Raw genomic sequence first — 27751 nt, 5'->3', positions numbered from 1 at the left:
TAATATTTGATTTTAACACTGGAAAGACGCAGAGGAAATAAAAGGTTTAAGCCCGCATAGAAAGACTGAAGTAAACATTACTGGGAACAAAGATTTTCAAGTTCTCAATACTTGGAAAATTAAAACAATTTATCTACTCACTTTAGTTGATTTACTTTCACTACTTTTCACTAGCTACATGTTCATTTAAATCAGAAAAAAAAAGCTTTTTTGGATTATTTTCCTTGTCATTTATATTAAATTCCAGAATAAAAAATATATATTCATAATATCCATTTTGGACTTAATTAAGTGAAGGAAAATAACAGAAATCCTTTTTTCTTAACATTTGATTTATTTAAAGTTCTTAACTGCAAATGATCAAGAACATATTCCACGGCTTTATATCTGGCATTATTTTTGTTATTTAAATCAAAATATTTAATTACAATCACACTGATAAAAATTAACATTTTAATTTGTAATTTAAACCATCATTTAAAACAATTTCAGCTGTAAAGAAAAGAAATAAACCATGCAATAAATTAACATTGAGAGAGCAAAAAAAAAAATAATAATGAAACCCGTCTGGCTATACTAACACCATGTCCAACTGTGGAAAGTGCATTAACACTGGATGAAACAAGCACATGATGGCAATAATTAAAATGGCCACAATCAATAGGACTTCGGAATCTTCGACCAAATTTTGGAATACAGCTCCCTACAACTTCTCTCTCCTCCAATATAATCATACTGCCCAAAAGTCTGGAGAAAAATATTCAATGGTATGCACAAAAGCTAGTTTTATACATTATGTGACCTCAGAATGACATGACCATGGCACTCTGCAAAGCCAGGTGCAGAGTTCCTCAGGGGGGCAGTTCCTATGTGGGCAGAAAGGACCAGGGCTTTGGGGTCCTTGTAACTTCTTGGTCAGGCAACTCTTGAAAACAGTAGCATGTGTATCACCAACTATTACATCTATATGTTATGTAAATATATGGAGGATGTCTACAAATGTGAGCATGTGCATGATTAAGTCTGAACACAATGTATATGAATTTCATTTAAAAACACCTGCTATCTGAAGGGACCGGAAAGGCAAACTGAAAAAACCCAATGGCTCTGGTGTTTGCAATCTGTTTATGTCTTGCTGTGAGACAGCAGTAAAGTCTTTCCATACTTTTAAGAGCCCCTACAGTCTTCACTTCCATTCTTAGGGTTTAAGAGTATTGCCACAGACCTGTAAACTTGTGTGTGCACCCATGTGTGTGCACGCATGTGTGTGTAAGCAAGAGGTCAGGCGAAAAGGGGGAACAGCACAAATATTTTACAAACTTGACCATTTTTTTTTAAATAAACCCTGCCCAGACTAGAATATGTCTGAAGAGGAAAGAGGACAGAAAGGAAGGAAAAAGGAAGGAGAGTCACACACACTCACACACACACACACACACTTGTGTATCATCCAACTTCCCAGGAAAAAAACTGGTTGGTTTGGGGATTGGTTGGTTTTGTCATAATGTACACAATGAGTTTTGAATACAATAATAAAGTAACAGTCCTTTGCACTGGGGGAAAGATTGTGCACGGAAAAAAAGAAATAAAATAGTTGTCAGGATTTTATGCTGTTGTTGGTTTGGTGTGTGTGAGTTTTTGTTTTGTTGGTGGTGTTTTTTTTTTTCTTTGTTTTGTTTTGTTTCCTCTCCTGCTACCAGCGTGACTGTGGCAGACAAACCCCCAGTCCCGGGAGCTAGGAAGTGTTTAGGACGGGTCTGGAATACACACCTTGGTAATAGGCTGGCTCCAAGGCGGAGGGCTCGATGGGACTCCTGGTGGCCACCGATGCGCTGCCCAGGGGCAGGCTGGCGGGCAGCGCGGCGCCGTAGGGCGAGTACTGCAGTGCCTGCTCGTAGGCCTTGAAGTCCAGCTTGTGCTGCTGCTCCGAGGAGGACATGAGGTTATTGATGGAGAAAGGGTGGTTGAAGGAGTAGTGGGGGTCCCCCTTCAGGTGCAGCTGGGACTCGTGGGGGGCCAGGCCATGGGCCGGGTGGGAGGGGGGCACAGACGCCAGCGCCCCGGGCCCGGAGCTTATCGGGGGCGCAGACGAGGAGGCCGGAGCCTTCAACTCGGAGGCGCCCCCTGTCGCCGCCGCCCCGCTGTGGTCCAGAGTCTGGGGGCTGGCGGCGGGCCCGGGGGCCGGCGCGCCCTCTAGCTGGCCGGCCTTCCCATGCACCCCCCGGTGCAGGGGCGAGTCGGCCCCGGGGTGAGCAGCGCCCGAAGGGTCCTTGCGGCTCTCGGGGCCGCCCTTGGCGCCGCCGCCGCCTCCCCCGCCGCCAGCCCCGGGCTGCTTCTCACACTTGAAGCGCTTCTGGCGGCGCAAGTAGCAGCCGTTCTCGAACATGTTGCCGGAGTCTGGGTGCAGCGTCCAATAGGAGCCCTTGCCCGGCTTGTCGGGGGAGCGCGCCACCTTGACGAAGCAGTCGTTGAAGGAGAGCGAGTGGCGGATGGAGTTCTGCCAGCGCTGCTGGTTCTGCCGGTAGTAGGGGAAGAGGTCCATGATCCACTGGTAGATCTCGCTCAGCGTGAGCATCTTGCTGGGCGCCTGCTGGATGGCCATGGTGATGAGCGAGATGTAGGAGTAGGGCGGCTTGGCGTGCGGGTAGCTGCGCTTGAACGTCTTGGCGTCGCCGCCTCCGCCGGCGCGGCTGCGGCCCAGGTTGGACGGCGCGTACGCCATGGGGCTCATGCACGGGTTCATGGCGGCCGCATAGGGGCCCAGGCCGTTCATGGAGGCCGCGGGCTGTGCGCCCATGGCGCCCATGCCACCCGGGCTCAGCGCTGTCCCCATGGCCGTCACGCCTGCTGCCGTCATGCTGTTCATGGCGCCCGCCGAGCCCGCGGGCATGCCGGCCACCGCGCCGGGACTCAGGCCGGCCCCCAGGCCCGGGTTGGCGTAGGACATGTTGAAGGAGGCCGGGGTCATGTTGCCGCTGGTGGTCATGGTGTTCATGGTCATGTAGGTGTTCATGGAGTTCATGGAGCCCAGCCCCGAGTTCATGTTGCTGACCGGGACGGAGGAGTAGGCCTGGAGCGGAGACAGCGAGCCAAGAGGCCCCGAAGGGCGGGGTTAGAGGTGGGCGCTGGGGGGGTGGGGGGGAGGGTCGTCTGGCCGGCCGGGGGAGGGGGCCAGCCCGGGAGAGCACGTCTGCCAAGCACGCAACGACCCCTTCCCCACCCCACATCCCCACGCATGCACGCACACACACCCGGGGCCAACTGCTGGGCGCTCTCCCCAGACGGAGCCAAGATGTCCTGCACCGCAGGGGGACCATCCCAGCGCGGCAGGCATGAAAGGCGAGCGCGCACAGAAAATATGTCCCCGGGAAGATGTGTAATCGCCTTACGCGCCAGGCCTGGGGCGCCTTCCCCGCCTCCTCTATCCAGCGCCAGGCGGTAGCCCAAGTCAATACCCCGGGCCAGCCTCGGCAAAGCGCCCTTTGGGGGCAAAGCGTCTGTAGAACTCGGACAGCAGAATACTCTGCTTTTTCACTTGCCGCCCCCTAGGGCGCCCTGCGTGCGCGGCGCGGGCCGCAGAAGCCAGCCCCTGCGCCCACCTCGCCCCGGCCTGGCCCAGACCGCCGCGCCGCAGGCTCAGGGGGTGCCAGGCGGCTGTTAACGAAGTCCCTGCCGGAGCAGAGCCGGCGGCCGGCGGAGGCCCTGACCCACTCATTTCCCAGCAACTTGATGGCCTTGATGATCTTAGGAGGGTTTTAAAAAACATTTTTATTTTTTGACAAATGATGACTTTTTGGGAGTATAGAAGCAGAGTGCTCCGCCTTCTTGTAGCAACTGTAATATTAAAGGGGACGCAGACACAGAAGTCAGTTTTGGGAGATAAAAGTAGCAACAGATATGCAATAGACGGGGGAAAGGGCTGCCTGACATCAACTCACCGCGTGCATTTTAACTTTGCCACAACTACCGGTTCGCACCTCTGCAGGCCGTTCAAAAACTTGCATGGGTTTTGCTAGGATTTCCGGTCCCGCAGGGTTTGACAATTTTGGAGGCACAATTTATTGAAATAATCACACACACCCCCACCCCTAAATATTGATCTACTGCCGCTGATCATTTTTAAAGCCCGGCGGTTGACACTACAGGAGTCGTTTCAAATATTTTTAAATCTGCAGATCAAATTCGACTTATTTTCTCCTCAGGCTATATTCTAGTTCCCAATTCTCAGTTTTAAAGGAACGGAAGGTTCTTAGAGGTCTTAACTGTGGTGGGTCGAGAGTTCTGAGTGTTTCTAAAAACCATCAGCTGCTGAAAACCCATCCACAGCCATCTGGGAAAACTCAGAGCCCAGCGATGCTAAAAACGGTCTGGTAATTTAACAAAGAGTAATGATTCCTCGCATGGATTTTCATCAGCAACTGTGACTTAAAGAGAAGTCATCAGCGGTGAATAATTCGATTTAAGTAGCAACATCCCTTAAGTTAAGGCGTGCAAATGCACTCAGAGGTAAATCTGGGAGTCTAGAAACACACACAGACAAACCAATTGCCTTGCGAACATTTCCTGATTTCGTGCTTTTTTTCTGTCCACGTCTTAAGATATTTTCTACTTTGGCGTTTATTTTCTTTTCGTGTTCTCAGGATTATCCAAGACAGTTCCAGCAAGTCTTTTCAATGATGCTAGTTAAACTTTGGGGGGGGGGGGTATCGCCAGCTGTTCGTAGAAAAATACTTTTAGTAGGCGGCAGTCCTGCCTGTACCTGGTGGCTTCGCAGTCCCTTTGTGAGCACTGTAAAATAAACCCCATGAACGTGCCACCAAGGGGACAATGAAGAGAAACAGGTTCTTGGCCCCGAGTTCTGGAAAAAGATTCGGCTCGCACCAGCGCCACCCAGCGGTTCTGGAGACGAAGGCGCACGCTTCTCCCCGAACAGGGCTTTTGAAGAACAAGTTTTGTAAAATTGAGGAATCGTTTTCACTCTCTAGACGCCCAACGGAGCGGCAGGGCGTTCTCACCGGAAGATGCCCGATTGTTACACGGCGGGACGGCTCTGGGTTTGAAGCTGCTCTCAGCCTGCGCCGGCGCCCGCCCGCCCGCCCGCCGTGGCCCCCCGGCCGGGCTCGGCTCCCGCTCTCCGCGGGCAAGCGCCAAGTACTTCCCGGAGCGCTGCTTTTCAAGCCTGGAGTTCCCTAAAACTCTTCTCGCCCGCTGCGAGCGCCCGGGTCCTGCGCGCCCGCGGGGCCGTCCCCCACCATCCGGCCGGCCGCAGAACGCACCCGGGGCACCGAGGCGACGCCCCCTGCCCGCCCGCCCTGCCCGGCGCCCACTTGGCCACAGCCTCCCCCGACCCGGGCACTGGGAGCGCCGCCCGCCCGCCCACCTCTCACCTCCTGCGTGTCCGCGTAGTAGCTGTTCCAGTCGCTGCTCTCATGCCCTTCCATCTTCACAGCCCCTAACATCCTGGAGCCACCCTGCCCGATGCGACCATGCAGCCTTGTGCGAGGCGACGGGCGGCCGCGCGGCGCGGCGCGGGGGAGGGGAGCCGAGCAGCTGCAGTCACCCGAGCGCCCGCGCGGGCCCAACGCCACCCCTGGGCGGAGGGAGCCCGGCGCTGCGGGGCGCGGCGTGCGCGGCGGCGGCGGCGGCGGCGGCGGCGCGGCGGGCGGGGGCAGCGCCGGGGGCAGGCGGCTGCCGCGGAGCGCGGCGCCGGGGAGCGCCTCGGCGGGAACTGAGCGGGCGGCCTCTGCGAGGCGAGTGCAGTTGAACTGATGTGGATCTTACGTCGCCCGAGTGCCCACCTCCTCGTCCTCTCCCCATTTGTCCGCTGCACAAAGACGCTCGCACCTACAAAGCCCGAGGTGCACCTGCGAGGCGGCCGCCCGCCAGTCCGGCCGCCGCGCCTCCCGCCCCGCCGCGCCGCCGCCGCCGCCGCCGCCGCCGCCGACGAGCGGCGCCCCTCCCGCCGGGCCCCCTCCCCCCAAACCCGGCCCTCACTTTGTTTGCAAAGCAGTGTAATTGGTTTAAGCCCGGAGGCCGGGAAAAGAGGGGGAACGGGGTGGCGTTGGGGTGTAGCCCCCCTTTTGGGGGGAAAAACAGGAAAAAAAAAAAAAAAAAGAAAGAAAGAAAAATAGGCGGGGCCGGGCAGGCAGGCGAGGACTCGGGATGGGAACCGCGTAGCCGGAGAAGGGCCGGAGCTTAGGGACTGTGCGGGCTGAATGACCCCGGGGCCCCTCCCCGGAGGCGCTCAGCACGCCCGAGACCCGGGCTGAGGCCCCGTACGGTCTTCTGCCTGTCCCTGTCCCCCCACGCCTTCCCCGCCCATCTTTCCTGCTTCCTGACCCCAAAGTGCAGCCCCGGGAGACTGGAGGATGCAGACTTTTTATTTTTCCTTTCCCTCCCGGGCTAGGAAAGGGGAAGAGCCCCGATTTGGCCTCGTCGCTGACTCAGCCGAGCCGGGTGACGTCGGGCCGGCCCGGGCTCCCGGCTAGCAGAGCGGAGGCGCTGCCACGAAACTCGTACCTGCGGCTAAGAGCAGGTGAGTCACAGCACCGTTTTATATCTTTATGACATAACTTTTTTTTTTCCGCCTCGATCCACTCCACTCCCCTCGTCATCTGTTAGCGATCGTGAAGAGGAAGAAACTGAGAGCAGATGTCTGTGTGATAGGGCAGGCGGACCCACGTCGGGCCGTCCTCCCGCTGCCCGGCTCCTCCTCCCGCCCCCCTTCAGTAGCTCAGAGGACCGAGCCGGAGGCGACCGTCTGGTTTCTGATAGGGAAAGGTCAGGGGGAGGGGACGTCTCTCTCCACAAGCGCCTCGGCTGGACGCGCAGGGGCCGGGCGCGGGAACGCGTCTGCCCAGCTCACCCAGCGCCAAGCCCGGGCCAGAGGCGGCTGGCAGCAGGGCGCTCTCGGCTCTATGACCTGGAGGGGCGGCCTAGAACCCCAGGGCCCGAGCCGGCTCCTAGACATGGTTGGGAAAGTCTCTCTTTGGGTAGTGGAGTGCCCGCGTGTCCTGGGGAAGGAGACTGGGTGACAGGCGCTGAGCTGGTGGCAGGTGCTGTGTCTGCGCGTGTGCGACTGTTTCTGAGTATGTGTGTGTGTGCGTGAGAGAGACCAAGCAGGTGTTGTACTGCCTGTACATCCATGGGTTCCCTTAAGTGGCAATAAAATAAAAGTCTAAAGTGAGAGCCCACAAACTATTCTTGTTTTGCCAAGTTTTAAAAATGCCATTAATCTCATTTTAAGAAATGTGTTTTTACTTGTCTTCCAAACAGATTGCTTATTCCCCCCACCCCGTGCTTTGTTCTTTTAAACCTTTCTTCCTTGAAATCTGGCAAGAGAATCGTGTTAAATCCTTGAACCAAACAAATCTCTTAAATCAGCAGGGGAGCAGAGAGGGTGAAGATGTGCAGTTAAGGAAATAAAAAAGATAAAAGCATTGGATTACAATTCCTTTAAAAAAAAAAGTGCATGGGAGGGAGGACACGTCACATTGTCAGGAAAGGCATGAGTGAAATTAAATCCACCTGGAACTCGGCAGCGCAGGCTCCCTCGCCAGAGCCGGCTGCCGTCACTGCCAGGCGGTCCTATCACTTGGTGTAAATGTATCTGCGAATATGTGTCAGCAACTCCTTCTTTTGTTCAAAGTTCCCGTCAGCAGCAGGACCTCCGTTCCATTTGCAAAGTACACGGGTGTGGGGGACTTTCAGGGCTAATGAGCTTCCTTGTTCCTGCCCCCGGTGATTCTCCAACTTGGCGCTTCTGCAGTGTTGAGCACGACTGGCGGCTTTTCTAAGGGCAGTAACAGCTTGGCCGCAGCTGCTAGTTTCCAAACCTACTGGGCCTCTCTTTTTTTCTTAAAGTCAAATATTTCTATGTAGAAAGTCCTAGTCACTTATATAGAAAGTCGTGTATATGCACACATATATCCCGGTCGTAGAGCGATGGCCAAAGTGAGGTTTCTCCCAGGCTTCTTCAAAGGCCAAGACTGGGGGTGCACAATGGTCTGGACAAGTCAGCCCTTACAGCCTTGGTCCAGGTCTCGGGTTCCCCGGGTCGGCAGCCCCGAATCCGCGCGAACACAGCGCCTCCTGTCGCAGACTAGGAAGGCTGAGTGCCCGGCAGGTGCCCCTAGCCGGCACCGCCGGGGACGGGGGTGGGGGGGTGGGGGGTGGAATCCCGCGCACATCCTTCCAGAGGCCACCAAGGCGAGCTGGCATGCGGCATCTCAGGGGCAGCATCGCACGACACCCGACAACTTCAGGAGCTGAAGTCGTAGTGTGCCCAGATGCCAGCCGGCCAGTCTTTTCGAGGTTGAGGGGTGAATCAGCGTGGCCGAGCCGCCCTTTGACTTGGAACACAGAGGTTCACGCAGCCATAAACTTAGGAGGCTACTGGCCAGCGGGCAGCCAGGTAACCTGCGCGGCCGCCGGAGCCAGCTCCTTCCTGACCTCTTTCCCCAAACAGGCCCTCACACCATTGCAGCATTGTGCTTTGCAAACGCGGGGGCAATAGGGTGCACGAGACCTCTTTTCAGCTCTGGGCCGCCTGGGTGGCCCCGGCGCAGGGGACATACGAGAGCAGCCACGTGGCGGCTCCCAGGGCGTCCCGCGCCAACATCGCCTGGGTGCCTATCGGGCTGGGGCAGCCTGCGTCCGCCCAGGCAGCGCTGAGGGCGGGCTCCTGTAGTGCAGCAAGCCCCGGCGGTGAGGACCGCGGGGCGCGGGAACGCGGGGCTGCCGCGGGCAGAGGAAGCGGCTCCGCCCTTCCCGGAAGCGGCGACTGCAACGCCCCTGGGGCCTGCTCCGGTGCGGTCGGCCCAGCACGAGGGGCGGCACGAGGTCCCCTGACCCAACTCGGCTGCTGCAGCTTAGCCTTCCCAGCGTGAGGCCCCGGGGCAGCCCCTGCCGGCCGCAGACCCTCAGCTGGCGCGCGCAAAGCAGAGGGTGCGGACGACGGAAGGAGCGGGGAGAGGCATGTCGTTCAGCGGGGCGCAGGGTGGGCAGAGGGCAGGGGCTGCGCCCCCCCACCCCCACCCCCCGTCCAGGCTGTGGTCAGGTCACTGCCGCCGCGGGTCCAGCCACTCTCGGTGCGGGGTGGTCCGAGCCCCTCCGCGGGCCTCCACCCCCCACCCAGATAAGAAGCTTATGTCCTCCTCCCGCCAGGGAGAATCAGACGCAAGGAAACTAAGACCTGTGGTCTTTAACCCAGTTCAAAGCCGACCCCGACTGGGACCTGGCTCGGCTTTGGAGCGGGGAAGGCCTGGGATGTTGGAAGCGACTTGCGTACGTTGGCAAGCAGAGGTGTGCGCTGGGTTGGGGACGGGGCCCGGGCAGCGGGCGAGGGCGGCCTCCGGAGCCTGCCTCCTGCATCCCACCCTCACCCGCACGAGGCGCCGTGGCCCGTGTCCGCGGGGCCAGCGCCGCCCGGACCTGTGGCGCGCAGCGGGCAGCAGTGGGCCCACTCCCGGCCTCCTGTTCCTTCGCTGCCTCTCTTTCCTTTCCTCGCTCATACTGCCCTTCCTCCCTCCCCTCCTTCCATCGTTAAGTCAGTAAGGAATTCACAACACACGAGGCGTCCAACTCCTAGTGGGTAAGGGCCCTGGGACCACAGACGGGCCTTGGCTGGCTGTGTTTGCTTGGAGTCCGCTTGTACTGCGGCGCGTCCTGCGTGTGTGTGTGTGTGTGTGTGTCTGAGTGTAGGAGGGGGTGACCAACACTTAACATCTATCTACCTCTTCGCCTGTTCTGTTGAAAGAAAAACAGCCACTGCGTTTGTCCCTTCCCCGACTGCTCCCAGAGCCGCCGCCGGGTTTCTGCACGGGCCGGTGCGCTGGCCAGGCTCACCCGCAGCCGGATGCCGGAGCCGGAGCTGCTCCCCACCCCGCCTCGCCCGAGGGCGACAAAACCGTCTGGCCTCGAGCGAGCATCGTCTTGCCAAAAACGACTCACATTTTCATGTATTCAAATGAGAAAGGTTGAGAAGGGCGACTTGTCCTCCTGGGCAATCCACTGCACTGGGAGGAAAAAGTGTCCCACCAGTTCGCGCGTGGAACAGGAACCTGCCTTCCTCGGGGGCTCTGGCGCATGGCCGGCTAGCCCAGGCCCGGGTCCCCGCGGCTGTCGCGCCTCTCGAGGCTTCTGTGCCCCCGAGTTTCCCCGTCTGCCTCACTTACACCCTTCAGCTCCCGATGGGGGAAGTGCTCAGGTCCAGCCAGTCCCTTCCTGCTTAGCTGCTGGGGGTCAGGGTCTTCGCCGCGTGGTGCCCACACGACCTGTGCCTTTCTGCGTGTGTTTTAAAAAACGCCAGTGTTAGGGGACTGGGGAGGAATTGGAAACCCACGCTTCACCATGAAGGTGGGACATTAGAGAAGTGACATCTCTTCAGTCTGAGTTAGTGCAGAAAGAACCAGAGCAGCTGAGGTCCTACTGTGTGTCAGGGACTGGGCACGGGGCCTTTGATATCCCAGCGCTTTTCCACCTGCTGCTCCAGAGTGCGGGAACTGGGAGGTCGGAGGGTTGGGTGCAGGTGGGTGAGTACCTCGGTTCCTCCCCAGGGGCAGAAGCTCGCACTAATGGGCAACGGGCGATGGAAAAGTCAACGAATTTCATCTCTTGCCTCGAGGCCCGCAGCTTAGTACTAAATCCTTCCTGGTGGGTGGACTGTGTTTAGTTTCTGCAACCCCAACTACCACACTTTCCAATCCACATTCTTCCCTCCCCACACACACACCCCCGGGGAGCTTTCCCACGGCCCCTCAGTTCTTCGGGGTTTAACTTTGCCTATACAAATGGGATACCCTCAGATTTACATAGTTCTATTTAGCAAATGCTTTGTAACAGTCATATTAAGGGTAGCTTACACTTGGGGGAAAAAAAGCTGTAAAACTGCATTCTAGTCAGTATATATATATATATTTTTTTATTGCATTGGTTTCCCTAGTGTCCTTCTAATTTCAAAATCATGCTTTGGCCTCACAAAAAAAGACTAATTTATTGACATGACTAGAGGGAGGTCACATCTCCTATTTAAAATGAAAATTCGATTGGAGGGCTCTGTCTGCTTCCGAAACTCCCAGCAGCTCCTCCAGCACTAACAGGAGAAGAAGTTTTTGTTTTAAAAGTGCTGCATTTGTTTGAAGCTCTGTTTTCCTTCTCCTATGGACCACAGAGCAAAACTACGGCTTAGCTTATCTTGCTGCGAGTTTACTTGTCAACAGTAACACTACCAAGAGGACTCCTTGGCGGTATTTGCTTTTGCTGGGATACTAAGATGTGCAGGACTTGCGACCCCTTCTGAATGCTGCAGCTTTGATTGCCTACTGCAGATGGACCAAACTGAGGCATTGCAGGGCCCCGTGGGGCGTCACCTGCTAGGGCAACTGCAGAGCAGGCTGCTGACATCCCTGGGGAGAACTTCATGGCTCACCCCCAACTGACTGCACCTGGACCTCCCTAGGGCCACAGCTTGCTCTACACTTCTGCCAGCTTCATTTGGTTGACACACAGCACATTCTATTATTATTATTTTTTTAAACTGGATGTGCAGACCTCCTGGGAGCAGAAATGCTATGGTTCCTGCTACTAGTCTGGAGTATAATAGACTTTCAATAAATGGTTGTTGAGTCAATCAATTACTGCAGTCCAGAGTCTAGCCACACTGGTGTCTGGCAGGGAAGGATTTTTGAGTGTAGACATCATATCCACAGGCACCGGAGTGCTCCTTCCTCCAGTGCTTTCAAAGTCTCCAGGTGAAAGCAGGGGTGGATGTGTCCCACCTGGGTGCACTGGAGAAACCAGGGGCTTGTGATTGGAATGGGCCAATGGACAGAGGCGTATCAGAATGGATAGAACACACAGATCTCAGAGCCTTGGGATGGGTGGGCTTCCAAGCCCATTGGGCCTGGCTCTTCCCCAGGTTTATACCCTATTTTCACCAAAATCATCCCATGACATTATCACATTGGAAATGTTTCCATCCCCAGGTATCTGGACATGAGTGAAATCAGCGGCTGTACTTTGTCCTAGAGGGTGGTCACTGTGTTGTCCAGGGCAAGCAGACCACTTTTCCCACTGTGAAAAGGCAGCAGCAGCCCCTTTCAATAGCAGATACTGATGGAAAGTTTAGAAACACCTCAATTTTCCATCAAGCAAAAGATTTTACTTGGTGCTTTAAAGGAAACGTCCGTGTTTATATAATATGTTTAAATTGGCAAACAAAGCCAAGGCCTCATGAGGTGAGAAGGAAAAACCTTGGAATATACTCTGTCAGAGGTTGTGCGTCCAGTCTCAGAGCGCGCAGTGTTGCAGCCCTGACGCTGGGGGGCGCCAGGGGCCCCGGGCACCCGCGGGCCCAGTTTGCTCAGCTAGCATCACAGGCGTGGTCATTCCGGGTGCCTGCCTTTCAGCTGGCAATGGTGAGGGCAGAGTGCTAGAAACTGCTGGGCATTGGCCTCGATTTCCTGTCTGTCTTTAGGATACAAAATAAATTACTCTATGCATTGGTTTTCTTCAAGGATCACCAATCCCTCTCAACATTGTCCTGTGATTGCTGCAAAGTATTGTTAACTGGAAACCTCTTCCGTCAGTTTTCTCTCTTGAAATTTTATTTGCCACGAAAGCAGGCATTGAGGGAATTGTTGCGGGAGAAAGCCCTTCTGCCTGTGCTTCTGGGTTGCACCATCCTCCAGCCACATCTGGAGTCCTCACTGCCCTCATCTCCCTCTCCGCCCGCCCCCAGCTCTCAGGAGGTTGGACGGGTCTCAGCCTTGGCTGCGACGCTGTCCTGGGTCCGCGCTACCGCCTCCCTGCTTTCAGCTAGCTTGGTAACCACGTTTGCAGGGCACCGAGGTCCCTGCCTCGGTGTAGCAGGGCTCCTGACAGGTCGAGCCCCACCTGCCTTGCGGATCAGGTCAGGTCCTGGCAGATTTGGTGTACATTTTTCTCTCACATATTTCTCAAGCTGCAGTTGGTGGGGGTGGATCTCACTTTCCTCGCCCCATTGTCACCCTGCTTCCCCAAATACCTTCCTTTGTGAAGCAAGGGACTCCTCTGACCTCCTCATGACCCTCTCCAACACTCCTGCCTAGAGAAGTGGTTTCAATAAATAAAGCCCAGCGCTGGGGTTGAAGGTCAGTTTACACTGGAGCAGGAGCTTCTAAAACTCCTGCAGGTGCTGCAATGGGAATAAACCAGACTGCTGTGCTTGGAGGTGAGAGAGGGAGGGAGTGAGGACTGGAGAGGCAGTGAGGAGTTTCAGATCAGTGTTAGAGTGGCTAGAGTCAGGTCAAGGAAAGCATAGTCAAGGGCTTGGCCCCTGGGGGCTACCAATCCCAATTTTGCAGAGGAACCAGGGGAACACTCTATGGGCTGCAGGGTCCTCCTTTTACAAATGAGGACTCTGTATGGGATGTCTGAGTTCCTGCAGTCAGCAGTTGTTGCTACAAAGCCTGGGGTGGTAGAGTCAGGCTTGAAGAGCCTACCCAAAAGTGAGGACCAAGGGAACTTAGGAAGGGAATCATGGCAAGGCATCTCTGCAGGAGAACATCAAGGCTCTTGGATAATTAATACCACAAAGACCTCCTTCCCTTCTGCTCAATATCCAGTTTTGTGGCCCATGACTGGTGGTGAATTGTGCATCCCCCTTTTCACTTGCTAACATCTCCATTGACGGCAGCCAGAGGAGAGAGCTGAGCATATGCTTCTACTTCCAAGCCCACACAAAGCTTCCTTGGCATGAGAGCGGCCCAGAGACCTGCACACTCCCCACTATGGCTGGTGTCCTCAGGCCACTGGCGTTCCTGGCTCAGGATCTCTGAGACAGTCTCTCTCCTTCGACAAACCCCAAGAAGCATGTTCATTGCAACTGGCAAGGATTCAAGTCTATGTAGGAGAGTGGGGTTTGGAATCAGAGCTGCATTCCAATCCAGATTCTGTAGACGAGCCCTCTCTGAGCCTCAATTTTCTCAACTGGAATAAAAAAAAAGGACATATTAGTACCCACCACTCATCAATACCATTTAAGCTCAGAGCAAGCACACAAGAAAGTGGTAGCACAAATAAGAACCTTCTCAAGGCTCTTGTCTCTCATAGGCACCTGCAAGCAAACTGGGCTTGGGGGGCCTGGATCCAGGAGACACCCCCATAGGGAAGGCGAAGAAGGAAGAAAAGAAAGGCTAAGCTGGGCTTCTGGGAAGACACTACATATCTGAATGCCGAAGCTTGCAATAAAATGAGATGAGAAAGCAGGACGCTTGATTTCACCCAGACACTTTCTCCTTCTGCCACTTGCCTTCTCACGGACAGTGAGTCATTTGTGATTCCCTTGAAGAACATTTTCTAAACTCCTGAAAACCCAAGAGCTTCTCACAGCGAGGAAGATTTCATTTCTGTCTTTGAGAATTATTTGATTTAAATTCCCTACAAAAGTTTCTTCCTGGGAATGCAGGTCCATCTGAAATGAAGCAAGCATGCTGGATTTACGGTGGATCCTTCAAATATTAAAGACTTTAAATATTACCTTGCATGTGCAAGAAAGCTTAGTGGGCTGCCAAACCTTAATGAAGAGAATATAGCATGTGAGAAGAGAAAATCACACAAGGGTTTCCTCAGTTGTCATCCATCTGTCGAGATGAAGATTCGTGAGTCAGTTACCCCCTTCTTCTGAGACAGCTTGGAAGGGCTGCAGTTCAGCTGTGGATCTAAAGACTCCCATGAAAAGTGTCTGAAATTTTTCAGACAGGGCTTGGTTGGGCTTAGAAGGTCCTGAGGACAGGCTCTGATATGTTTTTGCTTCACTCAGTAACTCAGAATCCAGCTGGGTACAATAAAATATTTCCTACATGCGGTGGGGGGAACAGAAAAACTACACATCTTCAAAGCTGATTAATTTTCCTTGGATTGCTGTTGGGGGAAGTGGGCCAGTACACAGAAGTCTCAGGCGGTGATCTCTGGCTAAATGCAGCTTCTGTTTTTACAGCTTACTTAGGGAGAGCTGTTAGTTTTTCTAAGCATAAACCAGGCATTGGTTCCCTAAGCTCAATGTTTAGGCTACAAAGCCTATACAACAGCCTTACATAGCTACCTTTAGAAAAGGCATGGTTCTGACCTCAAACTCAGCAAAGTCTCTAGTGTATTTCCATACTTGGGGAACATCGGAGCAAAGCCCTTTGGAGGTAAAAGTGTAACTGGAATGCTAAACGCCAGCTACTACCTCCAAGAAAAATAAACCTTTAACTCTCAGCCAAGTACACCTGCTTGGGATCTGGCTTATTAGAGTTATTTGTATCTTTTCTTTTCAAATGGGTAGTTTTACTCAGGGTTTTCTTTCTGCTCAGTGCTTGCTATTTTTGCCTTAAGAAGCCTGAGAGCAGGCCTGGTGCCAAACTTCTGAGGGGCCTCAGGGAAGGGTGATCACTGGCTTCCCAAGGGTCCATTCCTGAACTCCACAAGCTTATGTGTTAGAACCGCAGCAGGGTTTAAGGACTGCAGGACAGTCCAGCACATGCTCAGGAGGGCACCATGGGGAGAGGGAGGCGAGCAGGGCGTTTGGAGAAAGCCGGTGATAAACAATGCCAGAGAGGACCCTGTGAGAGTAGGAAGACGGCTCAATACATGACTTTCTGTGGATCAACTGCAGTACCAGTGCCTTCTGCTGGGCGACTCTGCTGGTTGTTCTCTGACATACTTCCTAGCCCGCTCCTCTGCCCTGCTATCGGCCCCAGGAGGCTGGCCTCTATTGGCCATGTTGCCCAGTTGTCCTTGCCTGTGGGCTTCCAGTTGGATTGGGCCAGTGAGGCAAGATGGTGCAGAAGTGAAGGCTCAGAGGACAGAGCCGCAGGGTACTTAGTCCTCGTGCTTCTCCCACGTCCTTTTGGCTTTGTCCTTTACTTCCTCTGTTTTCACTGCTCACAGGTAGCCCTTCCACGGCTCAGCTCTCACCAGGCTCTGCTGATACCTCCTTTGTTCCCTTGGCCCCTTTAGATCCAGGGTGGTAGCGCTTCTCTTGCTAGACTGGCAAAGATTAAAAAGAAAAAAAAAAGGTTTAGGGAAGTAAGGTATGATGTTTTTAATTGTTTCCTGTGTCACCCTCTTAACCATAGCTCATCAAAAAGGTTCTCCTTCCCATCACCGTATTGGAGTCCAGCCATGAGGGTTCCAGGGTTTCCGTGGCAGCTGCTTCCTTCGGGGAAGGCTGCCTTTGATAGCAAGGGAGCAAACTCCGAATTTGTTTGTTTTATGTTTGCCTTTTCAAGTTGTTGATTTACATTTGCTGTCTTTATTAAAGTCATTGATGCTAAACCTAATTCCTGATAGTACCCAAGTTGTTTTGACCTTTGATGAACTAACATGTGCTATAAGTCAAGGCTGAAACTTTCCTTGGGGTTAGTTGTGTTAGTATAATCTGATGTTGACGGAATTAAATCCGCTGAGTGAGGGTCCCATGGGAAGTGCTCATTCGTGTTCTCCAAGGCCTGAGCATCTTTGGCCTCGTCTCTAGAATGTCATGTCTAGAGCTCAGTTCTCTTCAGACCTGTGTCCTGGCAGTAACTCAGCCTTGACTGAAGCCAAGTCGCTGGCATTATTTATGCCTCGAGTGGCTTTTGAACTCTTCTAGGTCTCTATGTGTGGCTCTGGGCTAGACACTAAGGATACTAAATTTTAGACGAGATCTTTTTCTTCTAATGTTCAGAATAATACTTCAATATCATTAATTTATAATTTTTATATACTGCTGTGTGGGAAAAGCTCATAAAAGTGAAAATTTGGGGTTGAAAGATGTGGAAGTACTTAAGGCTACCTGACATTTAGCAGAATGCCACCAGAAACACATGAGTGATCCTGTTCCCACACTCCCCTTACACACTCTTACTTACAGAGTAACAAGTAAGTAAGGAATCTGATTGGTGAAAATTGCATACTATTGTTTTAACTTGTATTTCTGAGGTTATTACTAAGGCTACTTCTTTGGTCCATAGTGTTTCTCCGTTTGGGAACTGCCGACTTACACATTCTTTAACCAATTGAAAATTTTGAGTATTTATTTTTCATTTATAGAATATTGACCATGTCTGATGTAAATGTTGTAGAATTTTCATCAGTTCCATTTGCTATAATGTTTATTTTTTAATGCATGAATTTAAAAAGTTTTAACTTTCGGTTTCTACCTTTTATGATTCAGTGCTTACAGGTCTTCACTAGAACAAATCAAAATCTTCCATTCAGTTGGAATTTATTTTGGTGCATAATATGAACTGAAGATATAACTTTAGTTATTTAGCTTCCAAATACTTAAACCTCTGGGCATGCCCTCCTTGTCGAGTGCCTCAGATTCTCTTCAGAGAATTGTTTGGACTTTGTTCGATGGTCATACCTCAGCGATGCTGAAGCTGAGAATTCAGTTGAGTCTGCCTTCTCTTGCAGTGTAGTAAACCGGCAGACTCCAAAGCTAGATGACAGGAGAAACAACTAGATGAAACCACAGTGTTCCGATGACAGCTTGGGTGATTTTAGGCTGTTCTTCTAATTCCCTTATTTTAAAGATGGTGCCAAAAGTATTAGCATTTGTATATGAAGACATTACAATATCAACAATGAGTTTGAACAACCTGTAGATCAGTAACTACTCCTGTACTTCCTTCCATGCCTCCCTTTCTCTCTCTCCCTCTCTCTAAGTTTCTTGGTAGGAAAGTAGGCCTAGAATAGAGCTTCCTAGTACAGGTTTACGAGGTAGGGGAGGATTGTCTAATCTCTGAGCATCAGTGCCTTATCTTTTTTTTTTTTTTTTTTTTGACAGACAGAGTGGACAGTGAGAGAGAGAGAGATAGAGACAGAGAGAAAGGTCTTCCTTTGTTGTTGGTTCACCCTCCAATGGCCGCCGTGGCGGCATGCTGCGGCCGGTGCATCGCGCTGATCCGAAGCCAGGAGCCAGGTGCTTCTCCTGGTCTCCCATGGGGGTGCAGGGCCCAAGGACTTGGGCCATCCTCCACTGCCTTCCCTGGCCACAGCAAAGAGCTGGACTGGGAGAGGGGCAACCGGGACAGAATCTTGCACCCTGACCGGGACTAGAACCCGGTGTGCCAGCGCCGCAGGCAGAGGATTAGCCTATTGAGTCCTGGTGCTGGCCATTGTGCCTTATCTTTAGAATGAAGATAATGATTATACTGGGCCTATAGATTGTATTCTATGATTACAGATATCTGAATATTTAATTCATGATCTTGGTTATACAAAATATTAATGAACACTATTTAGTTGCCATTTAAATTGTTTCCTGACCTTATGATATACATATTTCAAGGTCACATTAATCTAAAACATTTTTTCCAGTTTAGAAACTTGGCCTGTATGTCATTTTTGTATTACACTGAAGATGCTACCAATAACAATTACTTCACAAGCAGTTTGTCTAGTTGCTTATTTTTTTTTTAAACATTTTATTTATTTTTTTTTCTTTTTTCTTTTATTAAACTTTTATTTAATGAATATAAATTTCTAGTTGCTTATTTTAATTAGAACAGATAAGTGATTTACTCCTGGTCTCAAGGGGCTACTCCCATTCTAGAGTGGTACTCCTCACTCCCATTCTAGAGTGGTATTTTCTTGGTACTGTTCATGTACTTACCATCATCTCCCTCTCCCAAGATGCCTGCTCTCTGGACTTTCATGGTTAATAGCTTCGTGTGTTTCTTTGTAATATATCAGCTGAGCATGCACCCATATGCATTATAGTTTATGCTGGCCTGATTTTTGAACTTCATGTGATGGAAGAGTGAAGAGAATGTTCCCTTGCATGTGTGGTTTCTTGCTCAATGGCACATTTGTGAAAAATTCATTTATGTTGTTCCCCAAAGCTAAAGTTTGTTCATTTCCTTAGTCTACAGTATGCATTTTATGAGTATACCTCAATTAATTTATGAATCTTACTTTTGATGGACATTTGAGTTGCTGTGAGTATATGCATGTTTCTTGGTGCACATGTGATTGCATATGTGCTGGGAGTGTAATTGTTGGATCATGGAGTATATACATATTCAGCTTTTTAAAGGAAATTTTTGGAAAATGTATGTATTTACTCATTTGAAAGGCAAAGACATACAGAGAGGGATCTTCTATCTGCTGGCTCACTCCCCAAATGCCTGCAACAGCAGGAACTGGACCGGGCCCTAGCCAGGAAGGAGCTCAGAACTCAATCCAGGTCTCCCTTATGGGTGGCTCCCTTGAGCCATCTCTCCTCCCAGGGTGTGCATGAGCAGGAAGCTGGAATCGGGCTTGGAGCCAGGACTCCAACCCAGATACTTCCATATGGGATGCTGGTATCCCAAGTGGTCTTAACCATTGTGCCAAATGCCTGCCCATATATTTAACTTTAATAGATAATGTCAATTATCTTGGATACATCGCAAACTCTGAATATAGTTGAATCCGAGATTATGATAAGAGTTTTCCAGAAGTCTGAAACTCATGGCCTTGATTTCAAGATTCTTTTTTATGAGAATCAAAGTGGACTTCCAGGAACCACACCCTCTGAAATGTACCGTTCACTGGCATGCAGCGCAGACGTGTTTCTCTAAGACCCTAACACCAAACAAAAGCCCGCAGGTCTCGCGGTCCAGCATTATTCGTTCAAAAATAGAAAGCACTGGGCGTGCTAAGTAAGCAGTTCAACTGGGCGACCAATCCAGGAGGCTTCAGTCCGGGAGGCGCTTTGGGACCATCCTCTTCACCGCGGGAGCAGCGAGGCCTCTCAGAACGGCCGGTGCCGGCAGTTGGAGGCCGCTCCACCGAGGCTCCCGGAGGCCCGGGCGCGCGGAGCGGGTGCGGGAGCGGCGCGGAGAGGGCGCGCGGCTTGTTGCTGGGCGACGGGGCGCGTCCTTTCTCTCCAGAGCGGGCAGATCGCACCCGGCCCCGCCACCCTCCCACGGCCGGTTGGGTACCTGGCCGCGCGGGGGCCCACCCTCGCCGCCACCTGAGTGAGAGCAGACGCGTCCCCCGAGCCGGGTGAGAGGAAGGCGCGGTCTCGGGCGCGGGTGACTTCGCCTGTGGGAAGGACAGGCTGGGGGTATTTGGGGTCCTCTCTCCCGCCTGACTGGTCTGCCCCGGCAGTTGCAGGCCCCGCCAAAATCCGGGCGGGAGGCGGGGCTGGGGGCCAGAAGGGCTTGGAGCCGGAGGAGGGTCTGAGCTGCTGTGGTTTTGGGGCTCAGGTTTAGGGGTAACTTCACCCCAGAGATGAGCTTGGGTTGAGGAGGTGCTGACAGGCGTGAACACCTTGTGGAATGGAAAGGCAGCTGTGGAGCAGGCTGTGGTGTCGGGAAGGCAAAAGAGGGGCTGTGCGGAGGGTGAAGGTCACAGCAAAGGGGATGCAGTTTCCCTCTGCGTCTTTTTTACAGGCAGCTTGTTTGGGGCGCACCTTACCCGCCTTAGGTGATGCTCCCACTGGGGCCAATGGGCTAATTTGAGAATCGAGAGCTATTTTCTGAGATTGTCTCCAGACAGACTGAGCTCTCTGGTGAGCAGTGGCACACTCACAAACCCACAAAGAAACCACTGCTGACTACCGTTGCAGGCGTTTAAAGGAGAACCATGGGGGCGTTTAAAACATGGGAATATGGACGTTTAGCAAATCATTCTTCTCCAGTTTATAACTTTATGGAGGTGTAATTTATATTCAATACAATTTGTACAATGTACAGATGTATAATAAGAGTTCTTAAAAATTATTTATTTGAAAGGCAGAGAGCAAGGGGGGGAGGGAGGGGTAGGGGTAGGGGGAGAGGAGAGGCGAGGAGAGGAGAGGAGAGGAGAGGAGAGGAGAGGAGAGGAGAGGAAGAGAAGAGAGAGATAATCCATCTGCTGGCTCACTTCCCATATGGCCCCAGTGGCCAGGTCTGGGGCATGCCAAAGTTGGAAGCCAGAAACTCTATGTGGATCTCTCATGCTGGTGGCAGGGGCCCAAGCACTTGGGCCATTATCTGCTGCTTTCCCAGGTGCATTAGCAGGGAGCTGAATCACAAGTGGGGTAGCTGGGACTGGGGGCAGCACTCCGCTATGGGCAGCTGGCATTAGAAGTGTCAGCTTAACCCACTGTGCCACAATGCTGGACCCTTTGAAACAATTACTGCAATCAATATAACACTTCCTTGTCTTTGTCCTCTTTACTAATGTTCACTTCCTCTAATAACTCAGCCTCCAACCAACCATAGATCTGCTGAGTAACACTATGGAATATGTTGTGAATATGTACTGTTTTGTGGCTGGCTCCTTTTCCTCTGCCAGGACCTTTGCCTTGATTTCTGTATGTTGTGTAATTGGGTAGAGTAAGTCCCCCCACTTTGTGTTTTTTTTTTTTTAAAGTCACTTTAATTTCTGTGTAATTTCTATTAAAAAAAATCCTGTTGGAATTTCCCCTGGGATTCTATTGAATCTATAAACCTATTATTTGCAGAGAATTGTCATTTTAATGTTAGCGACTCTTCTAGTCTATGACATAATTTATCTCCATTTGGTAATTCTGTTAACAATATTTTGTGATTTTCAGTGTAGAATTTTTTTGATACCATTTATTAGATTTATTCCTTAGTATTTTATGATTTTTTTGGGGGGAGTTAAAACTATTTTTTGTAAGTGGAGTTAAAACTATTTTTCAATTATTTACTGCTAGAATATAAAAATACAATTGACTTTTCATATAAATCTTGTGCAATTTTGATATATTCAGCCATTAGTACTAATAGTTGTTTGGTAGTTTCCTTAGGATTTTAGCCATTTGCAAATTAGGGCTTTTTCCTTTTCAATCTTTATTCCTTTTATTTCTTTGTCTCGCCATATTGCAATAGCTAGGGCCTCCAGTAAAATGTTTAAAAGACATGCCTTCTTTCCAACTTTGAGGGAAATCATAAATGTAATGTTAGCAGCAAGGTTTTGTTTTGTTTTTTTTATTGGTAGATTCTCTTCATCATATTAAGGATATTTCTTCCTTACGACTCATGGTTTGTCTGGGGCTATTTGTGTATTTATTTATTGGAGAGGTAGAGTGACAGAGAGGGAATAGACAGATATCTTTCACCTACTGGTTCACTCTCTAAATGGCCAAAATAGCCCAAGGAGGACCAGGACAAAGCCAGGAGACAGGATCTCCATCCAGGTCTCCTATGTGGGTGGCAGGGACCTGAGTATTTGGCCCATCTTCTGCTGTTTTCCCAGGTGCATTCTTAGGAAGCTGAACTGGAAGCAGAGTAGCCAGGAATCAGACTGGCACTCTGATATGGGATGCTGGCATTGCAAGTGGCGGCCTAACCCACTGCACCACAATGCCAGCCCTATTTATTTATTTTTATCATGATTAGGTGTTGAATTTTGTAAAATGCTTTCCCACTATGTATTGAAGTGATCCTATATTTTTCTCTTACATTCTGTTAATATTTGAATTATTTTGATTTTTCCAATCAATATGGTTAAGTCAGATTTTTAACTCTAGGATTAAACTCTACTTGGCCAATATTATCTTTTAAAAATTATATTTTTGTATTTGATTATATTAATTATTTTTGCCCCAATGTCTGTGAGAAATATTGGTATATAATTTTCTTTTCTCTAAATGCCTTTGTCAGTTTTGGTATTTGGATTATGTATGTATCATAATATGAATGTCCCTTTCTTCTCTATTTTCTGAAAACATTTGAGTAAGATTGATGTTATATCTTTCTTGAATATTTGAGAGAACTCTATAGACCTGGAAAGTTTCCTCATGAGCTTTTAGAAAATTTTTTAAATAAAGGGTTATTCAGATTTTGTTTCTTTCACTAATTTTGCTGTTACAATTTTCAGAGACTTTCTCATTTTATCTAAATTGTTAGATTTGTAGGCATAGAATTATCATATTTTCTTATTTTACTATCTTTAAGTTCTGTAGTGAAAAACCCTCTTTCATTTCTGATATTGTTGATATTGCTCATTTTTAAGTAGTCTAGCTCAGCTCTATTTTGTTATTTTTTTAAAAATTGGCTTTTTCTTCACTCAGCCCAACTTCCAAAGTGACCACTGCAGCTGAGGGTGAGGTCAAGTAGGGTCAGCAACATTGCAGGCAGAACTGTAAATTTCTTGTTAGAGTTGCCACCTGCCTTTACCTGGCCAGCTCTCCTCCCAGGCCAGCCAAGTAATGAAAGTCAACAGAGTGCCTTCCCCTAGGAGGTTCACACCTCCCTTAGGATATACCCCATGTGAAGAGATAGATAGGTCTGGGCCTCTTAACTTACAAGGCCTAAAGCCCACCAGATTATTATCAAGCCCCTTCTATCAGGTTCTATTTGCCTCTCAATCAGAAAACTTAATTGTAGCTTAGACAGCACCTTTCTTAGCTCCTCTAAGAATGACTCTGTCCTTTGTTCTAGACCCTGTCTAGCGTACTTGGGCCTCATTCCTTTGTAATCATAACCTCTACTCTACCACCAATGGCTCTACTCCCAACATGTGTGTACTGACGGTCCTCTTCCCCACTTAATGCTGTATAATTGTTCAAACCTGGTTAATGCCACTCTTAGGATCATTGGTTACTATTCTCACTCTGTCTTTTATGACCTTGTCTAAATATGATCAGAGTCGGCAAACTTGGAAGGCTTCCATAGCCTTGGCAACTCATGACGACAGCCTAGGGTGGTTACTGGTGCCATAAACTAGAGTGTCAATTTGTTGGGTCAACAACAGGAGCCACTGTGCACTTGCTCCTCATGTGGGATCTCTGTCCTTAATGTGCTGTACATTTTGATTTGATGCTATAACTAGTACTCAAACAGTATGTTTCACTTTGTGTGTCTATGTGGGTGCAAACTGTTGAAACCTTTATACTAAATTGATCTTCTGTATATAAATAGAATTGAAAATGAATCTTGATGAAAATGGAAGGGGAGAGGGAGCGGGAGAGGGGAGGGTTGCGGGTGGGAGGGAAGTTATGGGAGGGGAAAGCCACTGTAATCCATAAGCTGTACACTGGAAATTTATATTCATTAAATAAAAGTTTAAAAAAAAATTGGCTTTTTATTAAAAAAAGGATTTGTTTCTTTCATTTGGAAGGCAGAGTTACAGAAAGAGGAGGCAGAGAGAGATCTTTCATCAGCTGCTTCACTCCCCACATGGCCAGCCACAATGGCTGGAGCTGGGCCAGGCTGAAGCCAGGATCGAGGAACTCCATTTTGGTCTCATTCATAGTGGCAGGGGCCCAAGTACTTAGGCCATCTTCCACTGCCTTCCCAGCCACATTAGCGGGGAGCTCAATCAGATGTGGAGCAATAGGACCTCCAGCTGGCACTCTGATATGGGAAGCTGGCATCTCAAGTGGTGGATTAATCTGACAATGCCAGCCCCCGATAATTTAGTTAGAGCTTTTTGATATTGTTCCCAGAGGGCTGTGATACTCTTTATTTTTCCTAAAATCTTCTCTTTTCTCTCTCTTTCTCTTTCTCTTTCTTTCTCTCTCTCTCTCTCTCTCTCTCTCTCTCTCTCTCTCTTTCTTTCTTTCTTTCTTTCTCTGTTTATTTTTCCTAAAATCTTCTCTTTTCCCTTCCTTCCTTCCTTCCTTCCTTCCTTCCTTCCTTCCTTCCTTCCTTCCTTCCTTCCTTCCGTTCATTCGTTTGACAGGCAGAGTGGACAGAGAGAGAGACAGAGAGAAAGGTCTTCCTTTTTCTGTTGGTTCACCCCCCAGTGGCCACTGTGGCCGGCGCACTGCGCTGATCCGATGGCAGGAGCCAGGTGCTTCTCCTGGTCTCCCATGCGGGTGCAGGGCCCAAGCACTTGGGCCATCCTCCACTGTGCTCCCTGGCCACAGCAGAGAGCTGGACTGGAAGAGGGGCAACCGGGACAAAATCTGGCACCCCAACTGGTACTAGAACCCGGTGTGCTGGCGCCGCAGGCAGAGAATTAGTCTAGTGAGCCACGGCGCTGGCCTCTTTCTTCTTATTTTGTAAAATTATATTTATATTTAAATAATTGAACAGTGTTTAATATTTTCCACATTTACATTATATGAGAATATTATATTCATACACATGCATACTATTTTTCTTGAAAGCTAAAATTAATATCACATAATATGGGATTTGGGGCCAGCGCTGTGGTGTAGCCCATAAAGCTGCTACCTACGGCACCAGCATCCCATATGGACACTGGTTTGAGTCCTAGCTGCTCCACTTCTGATCCAGTTCCCTGCAATCTTGCCTGGGAAAGCAGTGGAAGATGACGCAAGTGCTTGGTCCGTTGCACCCACGTAGGAGACCTGGATAAAGCTCCTGGTCCTGGCTTTAGATCAGCCCAGCGCCAGCCATTGGGACCATTTGGGGAGTGAACCAGAGGATTGAAGATATTCTCTCTCCCTTTCTGTCTCTAACTCTGCCTTTCAAATAAAAATAAATAAATAAATAATTTTTTAAAAAACGTAGAATTCACTGCAATGATGATAGAGTGAGGAAAGAAAAGTATATTATTAAATAGATGATATAACTCAGTGAAAACAACATTTATAAGTGTATCAAATAGTATGACATCTATACATTTTTCAAACTCTGTATATATTAACGTTTTTTCTGTCTACTTATATTGGATGTTTTCTATTGACTTTTCTTCCAGCTCACTTATTATTTTCTCTGACATTTCTATTTTGCTAGTCAAATTTTTTATTGAAAATATAAATTTTGGCCGGCGCCGCGGCTCACTTGGCTAATCCTCTGCTTGTGGCACCAGCACCCCGGGTTCTAGTCCCAGTTGGGGCGCTGGAATCTGTCCCGGTTGCTCCTCTTCCAGTCCAGCTCTCTGCTGAGGCCCGGGAAGGCAGTGGAGGATGGCCCAAGTGCTTGGGCGCTGCACTCGCATGGGAGACCAGGAGGAAGCACCTGGCTCCTGGCTTTGAATTGGCGCAGTGCGCCGGCCGCAACAGCCATTTGAGAGGTGAATCAATGGCAAAGGAAGACCTTTCTCTCTGTCTCTCTCTCTCTCTATCTAACTCTGCCTGTCAAAAAAAAAAAAAAAAAAAAAAAAAAAGAAAAGAAAAAAAAAAGAAAGAAAATATAAATTTTCAGATATAAAACTCCTATTTAAATTTTTTAATTCTCTGCTAAGACTTTTTATATTTTACTCATTTCTAGTATTTTTACCTTTACTTCACTGAGCATAATTATAATAGTTACTTTATAGTTCTTGTTTAATGACTTCAACATCTGATCATTTCTGGACAGATATCTGTTGATTATCCCTGCCTTTGAGAATGGGTCTTTTTATGCAAAGTATTTTTGGGTCAAATCCTGGACGTCATTCATGTTTTGCCACGTAGACTATGAATTGTGCTGTATCCATTCTGAAGAATGTCAGTGTTTTTCTTTTAGTAAGGAACTCAGTGGGTTGGACTCATGGCAAGTTGCACCTCATTCTCTGGAGTTGGCAGTTCAGTTCCACTAAGTCTCCGTTGAGCTCATTAAGCCTTTGCTATGCTGTGATGAGTTTGACCCAGGTACACATGGTTCAGAGGTCAGTCTGAGACTTGTGTGGGAGTTTAAACACAGAATTGGGGGATTATGTTCTCAGGCTCTCTTTCCCCTGGGATTTCTCTCACTTCTCAGTGACAATCATTGCCTGGGTTCTTCTCCCTGATTCTTCTGGTTGGAATTATGATTCTGTCAAGGCTTCTGCCACCAGCACTATGCAGTTCTTCCACTGCAGATTGCATTTAAGGAAAAGCCACAACAAACCTTGGAATTCACTGCCAGGCCAGTGTTTCAACAGGTTTTGACTCTGCCACAATCTGTGTGTTTTGGTTTATTCCTCAGATTCCTTGAGTAGTTTTTTTTTTTTGTTTGTTTGTTTTTAATATTTTGTCCAGGGTGTATACATTGTTTAGTTAGACATTGGACTGTAAGAAGTAGCTGGTTTTGAAACTGAGAGCATGATGGGGCCGGTGCTGTGGTGTAGTGGGTAATGCCCTGGCCTGAAACACCAGCATCCCTAATGGGCGCCGGTTCAAGACCTGGCTGCTCCTCTTCCGATCCAAGCTTTCATTTTCCTCTTTGGCTGTTTAGGCAATTAGATGAAGGAAGTGCAACAAGGAATGATAGAAAATGGGGAGAAGAAAAAGGCAGGGAGAGTACTTTATTCCATTATCTGTTACGTATTCATGTGTTTGTGTGTATACATATATACACATGTATATGTATATTCACAAGGATATGGGCATATTTTCCATGCTGGTTGTAAACAGTTGAATTAGTTGTTTTTGTAGTCATTGAAATTTTTGTGGGTTTATGGATAATTTAGAGAAAAGCTTCTTCTGAGCTTGGCAGGTCTTTTTTTCTCTATTTTCTTTCTTTTTTTTTTCCTTTTTGACAGGCAGAGTGATAGTGAGAGAGAAAGGTCTTCCTTTTTGCCGTTGGTTCACCCTCCAATGGCTGCTGCGGCTGGTGCATCTCGCTGATCTGAAGGCAGGAGCCAGGTGCTTTTCCTGGTCTCCCATGGGGGTGCAGGGCCCAAGCACTTAGGCCATCCTCCACTGCCTTCCCGGGCCATAGCAGAGAGCTGGCCTGGAAGAGGGGCAACCGGGATAGAATCTGGCGCCCCAATCGGGACTAGAATCTGGTGTGCTGGCGCCTCAAGGCGGAGGATTAGCCTGTTAAGCCATGGCACCGGCCTCTCTATTTTCTTTCTATTTAATTTATTTGAGAGGCAGACACAAAGAAACAGACACACATACACACACACATGCACACACGCAGGAGAA

The 27751-nt window shown here is 49.6% G+C and overlaps 2 protein-coding genes across 2 annotated transcripts in view; one reads left to right on the top strand and one right to left on the bottom strand.

Annotated features, from left to right (window-relative positions):
• Positions 1-481: 481 nt before the first annotated feature.
• Positions 482-5567, bottom strand: FOXA1 (forkhead box A1). The gene is made up of 2 exons (XM_062205243.1): positions 5388-5567; positions 482-3070 (listed from the first exon to the last, which is right to left on the bottom strand). The coding sequence occupies exons 1-2, from the start codon at positions 5457-5459 to the stop codon at positions 1736-1738; spliced, it is 1407 nt and encodes a 468-aa protein (XP_062061227.1). The 5' UTR covers positions 5460-5567; the 3' UTR covers positions 482-1735.
• Positions 5568-6507: 940 nt separating this feature from the next.
• The window catches only part of TTC6 (tetratricopeptide repeat domain 6), a 267326-nt gene continuing 246082 nt past the window's right edge, over positions 6508-27751 (top strand). Inside the window, exon 1 of the mRNA XM_062206582.1 lies at positions 6508-6535. The gene's annotated coding sequence lies outside the window, so the exon portion shown is untranslated. The remainder of the gene's footprint in view (positions 6536-27751) is intronic.

Source organism: Lepus europaeus, chromosome 11, assembly GCF_033115175.1.
Source record: "Lepus europaeus isolate LE1 chromosome 11, mLepTim1.pri, whole genome shotgun sequence".
In the NCBI taxonomy this organism is placed as follows: domain Eukaryota; kingdom Metazoa; phylum Chordata; class Mammalia; order Lagomorpha; family Leporidae; genus Lepus; species Lepus europaeus.
Note: the sequence above shows the minus strand (reverse complement) of the source record. Positions and strands in the feature narration are given on the sequence as shown.